Raw genomic sequence first — 10,605 nt, forward strand, 5'->3', positions numbered from 1 at the left:
CCTGAGTTCAATCCCCAAAAAAAAAAAAAAAAAAAGGAAATCAATATGGAGATTTGTCAACAAACAGAGTAGAAATTCTATTTGAGCCAGCTGTACCTCTCCTGGATATCTTTCCAAAAGCCCCTAAGTTATACTACAGTGGTCCACTCACGTTCATGGCAATGAAGCTCACAATAGTTAAATTTAAACCATGTAAGCACCCTACATGCCCATCAGCAGATGAATAGATAGAAGAAAAAAATATATATATATGATGGAATAGTCTTCAGCCATGAAGAAGGATGAATTGGAGTCACTTATAGGAAACTGGATGCACCCTGAGACCATAGTAAAGGGAAATAAGTGTATCACAAATGGGTTAAGTACTGCATGCTTTCTCTAGCATAAGAGACTGAAAACATAAATAACTTAAAGTTCAAAATAAAATGACCATGAAATAGGGAGGTGGATTCTGTACACATGGGAAGGGGCATTGGAGAAGGGAGCAGGCAGCAGGGGGGAGCAAAAGCGACCGAGAGGCCGCACGTGTACGTGTAGGAACCGAACACCACGTCAGTGTAATCACTGAGTATTACAAGCTTATACAGATAATAAAAAAGAACATAAATAAAGATGTGTCTCTTTTTCTCCTGTCTTCTATGGTATAAACTTACTGAAATATTTGCATAGCTTAGCTAATTTATGTCTAAGAGAGAAGGCTAAAAGAACCTTCTGGCAATTTTGTATTATCCAGGCTTGTCAATAAGTGGGCTTCGTTACAGCTAGGCCAAAGCAAGTAACTAAACTAAACTACATCACCAACCCTATAAATTTTATTTTTAAATGTTGAGACAGAGGGCTGGGGATATAGCCCAATAGTGCAGCACCTGCCTGGAAAGTACAGAGTCCTGAGTTTGATTACTGCTTCAAAACAATAGCAACAGCAAGAAAAGTTGTTGCTAAATTTCCAGGCTAGACTCAAACTTGTGAGCCTCCTGCCTCAGTCTCCCGGAATGCTGGGATTACAGGCTTGTGCTACCACAGTTGGCTAACAGTTCGGTGTATCCAGACCCTCCACTCTCCTTGCCTGGGGTGGTAATCTGGCATTCTGGGTCAAGCAGTGGGTGGGGGTCCGTGGGTGGTTCACTGTTCAGAATGCAAGCCTTCCCTGCACCCTCTTTTCATATTATCATCTCTCTCTGCCCACTTATTTTATTTTTTTTTTTCAGTACCAGGGATTGAACTCAGGACCCTGCGCTTGCCAGGCCAGCACTTATTCTGCTGAGCTATCTCCCTGGGCTGCCCCCTTATATTAGCACAGATGCCCAAGATAGAGCCTGTCTGGGTTTGCTCTTTCCATTTCTTATGGGCTGGAAGTAAGAGCGGCTCGCAGGTGAAGCTCTGAACATTCAGCAGCACCTTATGTAGGTTTTTACCAAATTTGTTTGTTTCTGTCATTACCCTAGTCTCATTTCTGTGCCTGGTAGCTCTAGTCTTTCAGCCTTTCTGGAACTTTTCAGTGCATGCTCCCTCTGCAGACAGGAACAAACAGATTTTTGCATCCTTTGGTCTGTTCAATGAATTGTCACGCATCCTTTTTTGTTTTCCAATTTCTCAACACTTACTGCTATTGTCTCCGATATGTTTTGATTGTGTTCTATCATTCGTTAGCATTTTGGGCAGGAGTGGATAACAACAATTTCTTCATTTGTTTTCAAAGCTAAAAGACAAACTGTGGCTTTAGAACTGCTTGAATCTGAGAGAAAATATGTCATTAACATCTCTCTGATCCTGAAGATCAAGGCAACATTCCAGGGGTCAGATGGAAAGAGGAATTCCAAAGAGAGAAGGTATCCATGTATTCATTGCCTTTGATTTTCAGATTGATTAGGATTTAAGGTAAGTTGCTTATTGTTTCCACTTTGGGAATTCTGGGGCCTTTAAAGAGTTTCAGAAATTTTCAAAGTTGTCTTTAAGAAGAGAGGAGGCAATGTTGGCGGGTGACTCTTGCCAAGTCTCAGACTTGGATTCCCAGCAAGTAAGAAAAAGAGCAGCCTCCGGGGCCCGCAGTGTTGCTGATGTATGTGGATTGAGCGAGGCATTGCTCTCTGATGCCACCTTCTTGTCCCTACGGGCCGGAGGTGTCACAGAGGGACAAGGAGATTGATGCAGTGGAGGTGAGAAGTACTATGTAATCATTAGATAAATGATACAGGGTGAAATAATGCTTGTCCAGGCGATCCCACGGTACCAAGGAATGTGCAGGGGTGTGTGTGTGTGTGTGTGTGTGTGTGTGTGTGTGTACCTGTGTTGCAGGGCAATGCTTCCAAGATGTATGCAATATACTGTTAACACCATTGTCACCCTTAGGTCCCAGCACTCTGCCGTTTCTACGTGTTTCTTTAGGTTTTCTCTCCTCTCTCTCTGTTGGGAGAAAGCAGAAAGGAGAAAAGTAAGACCCGATGAAAAAGATAATGTAATAAAGATAATAATCCAGAGTAATCCTGAGGGAAAGGCCAAACCAAACAAGTGGGAAACAGAGATTAGGTCGCATGACATGGGAATAATATAACTCCCAACCAGCTAAATGGTACATGCATCAAGTTTGTGCTCCCCAAAATTGAAGAACGAGTTCCAAAGAACAATGGAGGCTAAGAGTAGGAACATGTTTATTGACAGAGGTAGCTCCGGAGAGATGAGGGGGACCCTGAAGCGGGTTGCCAGCCAGTCTATTTCTCAAAGGAAATTTTATAGACCAAAATCTCAAGGTGGATACAATGTGGGTCAAAACTATGATCAATCAGTAAGATTACAAATACAGCCATTCAGATAATACTGATCCAATGGGGAAGCGGGTTACACAGCAAGTGTATGTGGAAAAAAAAATAGACTTTTTAAAGGAAGGAATGGATCAGGGGGTCTTGGTCCCCCACTATGGTGACTAATGTCTGTCTAGATCTGGCTTGATTTGGTAAGAGCAATTATCTTATCCTCTGTAGAGGCATGCAGGCTTGGGCATCCTGCCTTGGTCTTGAGGCCTGGCCTTCAGCAGATGTGCCCCCAGCCACAGTTGGAATGTGTTCTCTTCTCCTGCACTGACTCTCTTGGGGGCCTGTCCCTGTCCAACTGCCTACAGTGTTCCTGCCTAACTCAGCTGCCTGTACTATTCCCCCTTCTCAAAAGGGACCCCTAACTGCCAGGAGGGGGCAAGTGTTGGTGACTGCTCTCGCTACTTGCAGCTGAAGGAGGTCATTGTTGTGATCAGCAGCTAGAGACACTCTCTGCCTATCTGAAGGCCCTCAGTAGACTCCAAGGGTTCTCATCTCGGGCAGATGTGCAGCTTTAGGTCTGCAGGAGACAAAGCCAAGGAAACAGTCAAGTATGCATGGGCCAAATAATAAGACCAAGAAGATTACAACTACAACCAACAAATGTTTCCACCAGGAAGAGCCTCCCTTCAAAGAGGGTAAGGAGAGGGACTAGAGAATTTCAGAATCCAACATGACATTAACCTGTCATCTAATATCCTGAACAGCCATCATGATACCAGCTGAAGGGTCAGGAATGTACACACAGTGTTCAGTTTTTGCAGTTGTACTTACCCTCTTGTGCTGCTGTTGGGATGTCTGATTCATGACTCAGAATTCACGATTTGCAGCCTACAGCTGCTGAGCAGGTCCATGATCCTCTGTACGCATCCCCAAAGCTATGCCCTGCCTTTTGTCAATATAGAGATAGAAATTGTGTCCTGCTGGTAGGCTCAGAGCTGAGGCATCTAGAAGCCCATGTTTAGGCTTCTGGAGTGCAGTTTAGGAATCAGATTCTCAGGTTAAAATATAGGTATCTGCATTCTGTGATGGAGTGGTCCTCAGATCTTACTGCACACTGCTATCCAAAGGTGACAAAAACCCTGTAATTCTAAAGAATCTTAAGGGCTGGGAGAAATAGCAAGTTACATCCTGTCCAGTGATTCTCTTCTCTGAAGTATGACAGCTAGAAGGAAAACCAGGGATGAAAAGAAGGACCAAGAGACATGCACCAGCGTCCAGACATAGGCTGGTTTTCTTTTCCCTCTGTAGTCATTATTACCTGGGCTCCTCCCTGGAGATGACAGTGTGGCAGAGGGAGAGGCAGAGTGCCCCAGGGCCCTTCAGTCTTGCTGGACCAGCTGGTAAGATGGGTCAGGTCCCTGGAACTCCTATCTCAGAGGCCATCTGATTTCTTTTACAATCAGGGCCTAACTCAAGGGACCTCTTGTGACAGTTTTTATCACAGTCCCTTCAAAGGTGGCCAGGTTTTTCACAGCAGTAGCAGGTGAGTTCAGTCATCGGATTCTTCTTGGAGCCCCTGGACTCAGATTTAGAGTCTGTTTCTTGTAAGGCTGCACCTAGAGCAGCCACTCTCTCTTAGTCTCTGTTTTCTCTCCTTAGCCTCTTCCTGGTCTCGATCATAAGGTACCAAGGAGGGAATTCTCACGAAGGTATCAAGTGAGCTGTCTGGAGCAAAAGCTGTCTGTTTTGCTTTTTCTTGGTATCTGAAGCTGACTAAGGAATAAATTTGTGTTTGAGAATAATCTGTCCTTAAGGGTGGAGAGATAGCTCAGTGATTGCCCAGTAAGTGCATGGTCCTGAGTTTGATCCCTGGTACCGAGAGAGAGAGAGAGAGAGAGAGAGAGAGAGAGAGAGAGAGAGAGAATAATCTGACCTTTTAATGCATCAGGAGCCAGGGATGTGTGTTCATCAGTGCCTCTTGTAAACGACCTAAGAAGGCAGAGACTTTCTTACCTTTCTCTTGACAGAGAGTTGATAATTTATTATAATTGAAGGGCTTAGTTCATATCCTTCTTAGCCACTTAATAATATATGTCTTTTTTTCCTCTTCTCTCATGAATAATAGATGTCTTGATGGGCATGGTGGTACAGGTTTATAATCCCAGCCCTCAGGAGGCTGAGACAGAAAGATCACCACAACTTTGAAGCCAGCCTGGGCTTCATAGTGCACTCAAGGCCAGCCTGACCATGTCTCAAAAATTAAAAACAAACAAACAAACAATCAAACAAAAAAACCCAGCACAAAAACAACAACAAAACCCTCCAAACCAAACCAAAACAACAACAACAAAATGCATGTCTGAAAATAGTTCCTATTGCAATCCCTCTCTGGTTGGTTGGCTAGTAGGGATCTTGCCTAGAGACTCCTTGGGCTCCAGTAGGGACTGACTATTCCCCTGGCTGCCTGTCTTCCTGTCTTCTAAAACTAACCATATGATACTCATCTCCAAATCTAACAACATCTTACAATGCTATTTGTCTCTCATTGTTTAAGAGTAACATTGCATCTTCCAGCCCAGGTCATAGGTTTGAGTAAGCCCCGAAGACCTGAGTATCCTTAGCATCTTTTGAAAGCTTTCCCCTATCTTGTTTGCTCTCCTGGAGGTCACTGAGAGAAGCAGACGCATGGACACAGGTAGGCCAAATTCTCCGTTCACCTCCTGTAAGGAATAACGTCCTTGAGCACTTTCAACAAAACCAGATGTGGTTGGCTGTAGGCCTGTAGAGGCTTCAATTAAGGTTGGCTTGGAAACCTCACCCAGCAGATCTGGAGGACAGGTGAGGGACCACAGGCTCCCTAACAGTGGATGAGGCTCTCACTAAGTTTTCCTTGGAAACCTTGTCCTTAGAGTCCAAAGGGCAAGGGAGAGGAGCTCAGACTCAGTGACGGTAGTTGCTTGGGATTGTGCCTTAAGGCCAAAGGTGCCTGGTTTGCCTGTGGCTCACATTTACATTTTGAATGCAAGGATTATCTCTTAGTGCAAAGAAAAGTCTGAGTGTAAGGTCATTCTGACATCTTCCCCTCTCTTACAGTGCAGCTCTAGTTATGAAATAGTATCATGCTTAGTACTTCCACTGCATTTCATTTTGCCTCTTGAGTGTAAGAAGGCCACTTTTGGGTGTGGAAAAATATTAAACAGCTCTTTCTCAGTATGTGAAGGTTGAATAATTTTCAGCGCTCAGGAATACATTGCAAAGGAGTATAGAGAATTCAACAATGACTCTCCCCAAACAAGGGGAAAATAGGCCCCCTTCTCATTGCTGCTGGGTTTCTATATCCTCTCAAGGTGTCCCACACAGTTACCTGCTCCAGAGCAGGTGGCCAGAGGATAGGTTGGATCAGACTAGCTCCCCTTGCTGATGAGCATCACCTTCTCCAGAACTCACACTGCTAACTCCAGCTTAAGCTTCCAAAACCAGAAACTGTCGTTGATTCCACCTATAATAGTCATGCTTAAAGAAGGAAATATTACTAGCAACATTAAACCAATAACCAAGAGCCCCAAACAACTGCTTTCCATTTTCTTGAAAGAGAATGAGGGGGAAAATTCAAGGGACAAATTGGAAGTAGTTGGAGCCTCCAGAGACAGACAGAAGCAAGTAATGGCTTGGAAAAATTCTGCCCTGAGCCCTAGGACTTCTAGCCCCCAGGACATTTGTGCTGTCCACTTGATCACTGAGGCAATCTTCCTTAGCACCAAGGCTAAGTTTTACTTAAAATCCACTCTAAAATTTCTGTCTCTTTATCTGCAACACATGTGTGAAACCCACAGGTTAAAACCTGTACTCACCACTCAGCAACCACAACTCACACATGAGTGCGCACACTTCCCCATGGGGGAAAGGAGAAAAGAAGGAAGGGAAATCTTATATATAGCTAAGATAATTGTATTATTAATCTCATTGGCTTATTCAAAGGAACACTTAATGCTTGTTTGGTCAATCTTGCATACCTGTACCTGGTAATCTAAGCAACTACTTTGAAGATAACAGTATACAATATAATAGCCATTTTTAATTTCCTATCATTTTGTTTTGAAATTCTGTATTGTTTTTATTGTTTTTGTATTATTATTATTATTATTATTATTATTTTGTATTTTAGTACAAAGTCTACAGGGTCTCACTACACAGATCAGACTCACAGTGATCCTCCTGTTTTCAGCCTCCCAAAGAGCTGGCATTATAGGCGTATGCCACCATGCCCAGTCTCAATTGCCATCTCAGAAAGCCCCAGGGTTAGTGCCAGCACAACATGCCTGGGATTGAACCCCAGCTGCTACATTCTGCCTAAGCAGGCATTTTAATCTGCTGAGATATTTGGCTGACCCTTGTTTCCTCCGCTACACACATAAATGATGAGAACCAGACCTAGAAGGGGAGAGATCAAGCCAAGAGGTTAGGGTTTCTCCCTTTACTGAATGGAGTTGATCCCTCAAATATTGTATTTTAGGAAATAGCTCCTTCTGGTCTCACCTAGAAGTTGCTTCTTTCCACAGTCTCAGGTTTGTTTTCCCCTTCCAACCTTATTGCCTAAAATACTAAACTTTCTTGTGTGTTCTCCTGGATGAGCAAAATTCCGAGGCCCCGCCCTACCCACAGATGGGTCTGGGTTCTTCACCTAAGATGAGTTCCTTTCTTCAGCATTAGCAAAGACTCATTTTCTATGTGTTCATCTTAAAAGTGTTTAGTTGTTGGATAGAAGGGAAAGGTTGGCACCGTTCATGTCCCTCCCTCTCTAATCTTTAGAAGCATGCTTCCTAAAAGGAAAGTACACAGTGACAGGAAGAGATCAGAAATAAGGTAGAAAAAGGAAGACTTTTCTTTTCACACTCATGGTGAATGCTTAAGATCATTTGCCCGTGGGTTGTCACCCTCAGGCTGGAAAGGTGAGAGCGGAAATGTCAAGAGCTAGGATTGCCTCTTTAGTGAAAGATCAGAGTTGAAAGGAAACTGAGGCAAAACAGGTTCAATGTTCCCCTCTAGAACATAGAGGGGGTCAGGCCAGACTGCCCCAGTAAAAGCTGTCCTCCAAGTCCTAAGAGTGGCTTCTGGCCTATTGCCTTTTTTTTTTTTTGAGACATAAATATGAATGAGACAGTTTCAAACCTGACTAATAGGACAGTTTCAATAATCAATACATTTGTTCATTGTTATCTTCTTAGTGGTTATCCATAGTACAAGAAGCAGACAGGATATCCTGTAGGTGTTTGAATTCAGCTAAACAATCCAACACTGTCTAGCAGTCTATAATATTAATGGGTTGTCCTCAGAAATTATTGACTTGAGCCTTTTACAGCTCATCCTATCAATATGGTTTTACTTTATATACCTCGTTTTTATACTTTTCTGCCGGATGGTTAAGACCAAGATAAAGCAAGACCTATATAACAAGAAATGTGACTTTTGTATCTGATAAGGTCAGTCAAGTCCCTCGGGATTTATCCTGTAGCCCTGTACTGCACTTTGTAGATCCTTTGTCAGTGTCTGACATGAGGATGAGTCACGGCCATTGCTTGACCAATTTGCTCTCTGTGAAAGCCTGAGAGAATGTTTTTTCTCTCCATGTGACTCCCCAGGCACACTATACATCATCGATCACATTCCTCTGTGGCTCCATAATCTTGATCAGAAAATTTGGAGCACAACTAAGTTACATGTTGCTACAGTACAGGTTCTCCTATGTCCTGAGTCTTCACTGACCTTGAAAGGCTAGGGCCAAAATGTTGGCTGGCCTTGCAGCCCTTCCTTTTCTCCAATTTTGATCTGCTAACTTAGGTTGTTAACCCTCTAGAAGAGAAGCTAATTATTAACCTGCAATATATGCAGTTTGATTTACCCTATCTGTCTAAATATTAAACATGTTTGGCATATCATGGAACAGGTATTTTCCATCAGATATTGATAGGTTGAACTTTAAGTCCTTATAGAATATGTAGGAAAAATAATTATATAAAAGTAGAAATAAGCATTTACATATTTTTACAAAGAAATTTAGAAATCTAACCATATACAGAATTGTAACAGGACAAACCTGTGACATTTCTTTTCCTTATTCTTGTGTCTTTTTTTTTTCATTTATTACCCTTAAAAAAAAAAAAAGCCTTTACTTGAGAGACAGTATGGCAATAAATGGTATGTCATGACAAGAAGTACATATTTAGAAGACCAGGCTGGCAGGCACTCCAAGGGTAACCCCTCTATTACACATCACCATCCTCAGTGCAGCCGCCTGGCTCACGGGCACCAGCATATACAGTTAGTCAGGGTGAGAGTCTCACCAGCCAACCACTAGTCTCAAAAACCTGCTGATGTCCCCCAGGATCCCTGCCCCACCCATCTCGTGCATACAAATGCATGGCTTTGCCCCTGTCATGTTTCCCAGCTTTTCTCCTTGCCCACTCCTCATTGTCCAATCCTCAAGCTCTCATTTTCCTTTTATTTGTGTTGTAACTTTGTATATGTAATTCTTCTTTTAAGTTCTTATACTAGAGGGGCCAGGGAGATGGCTCAGAGGAACAAGCACTTTCCTGGCAAGTACAAGGGCCTGAGTTCAATCCCCAGTTCCACAAAATAATAATAATAATAATAATAATAATAATAAAACAAATAACTAAGTTCTTATACTAGGGAGACAATATGATATTTACACATGTGGGTCTGGTTTATTTCACTTATGAGTATATCTTCAAATGGCATCCACTTAAATATGAAGGCTTTGAGTTTATCATTCTTTATAGCTGAGTAATACTCCATTATATTAAAGTACCACATGTTTTTCAACCATTCCACATGTGACAAGCATCTTGGTTGTTTCCAAGATCTAGCTATCACGAATTGTGCTGCTATAAGCATAGGTATGCATATATCATTATGATATGACGCTTTCAGTTCCTCCAGGAAAATTCCCAGTAGGGGGATAGCAGGCTTGAATAGAATTTCCAGTCCTAGTTTTTTAAGAAGTCTCCACACTGATTTCCATAATGGTTGCACCAGTCTACATTCCCACCAACAGTGGAGAAGGGTTCCCCTTTCCCCAAAGCCTCTCCAACATTTGTTGTTGGTTGATTTCCTTATGATAGCCATTCTTTCTGGGGTGAGATGGTATCTCAGTGTTGTTTTAATTTGCATTTCATGGATGGCTAGTGATGTGGAGCATTTTTTCATATATTCATTCGCTTCTTTAATTTAATCCTCTGAGAAGTGTGTGTTCATCTCGGATGCCCATTTCTGGATTGGGTCTTTAAATTTAGGGGCCCTAATGTTCTTTAGTTCTTTATAAATTCTAGAGAGCAGATCTTTGTCTGAGTGCTTATTAGTTAAGATTTTTTCGAAGTTTGTGGGTTGTCTTTTCACTTTGTTGGTAATTCCTTTTGACGTGCAAAAACTTCTCAATAAGAGGTGGTCCCAGTTGTTAATTCTTTCAAATATTTCCCGTGCGATTTGATTTTTGTTCATGAGCTCTTTGTCTACCCTTATGTCTTCAAGAGATCCTCATACTTTCTCTTCTAGGAGATTTAGTGTTTCTGTTTTAATGTTCAGTTCTTTAATCCATTTTGACTTTAGTTTAGTGCATGGTGATAGACCTGGGTCAAGTTTTAGTTTTCAGCATGTAGAAACTATCATTCTTCCAGTAAGCGTGTTTGGCCCCTTTGTCAAAGATCAGGGGGCTGAGTGCGTTCCTAGAGGCCTCTGCATCTACTAGTCTATTCCATTGATCCTCAGGTCTATTTTGGTGCCAATACCATGCTGATTTTATTACAGTAGCTTTGTAGTATAATTTCAAGTCAGGAAT

The 10,605-nt window shown here is 42.3% G+C and overlaps 1 protein-coding gene across 1 annotated transcript in view; it reads left to right on the forward strand.

Moving 5' to 3' along the window:
* Window positions 1-10,605, forward strand: part of Arhgef33 (Rho guanine nucleotide exchange factor 33) — a 92,090-nt gene that overhangs the window by 48,763 nt on the left and 32,722 nt on the right. Inside the window, exon 9 of the mRNA XM_012513920.2 lies at window positions 1,700-1,829. Coding sequence (XP_012369374.2) covers window positions 1,700-1,829 — 130 coding nt within the window. The remainder of the gene's footprint in view (window positions 1-1,699; window positions 1,830-10,605) is intronic.

Source organism: Octodon degus, unplaced genomic scaffold (genome assembly GCF_000260255.1).
Source record: "Octodon degus isolate 3935 unplaced genomic scaffold, OctDeg1.0 scaffold00020, whole genome shotgun sequence".
Lineage (NCBI taxonomy): Eukaryota > Metazoa > Chordata > Mammalia > Rodentia > Octodontidae > Octodon > Octodon degus.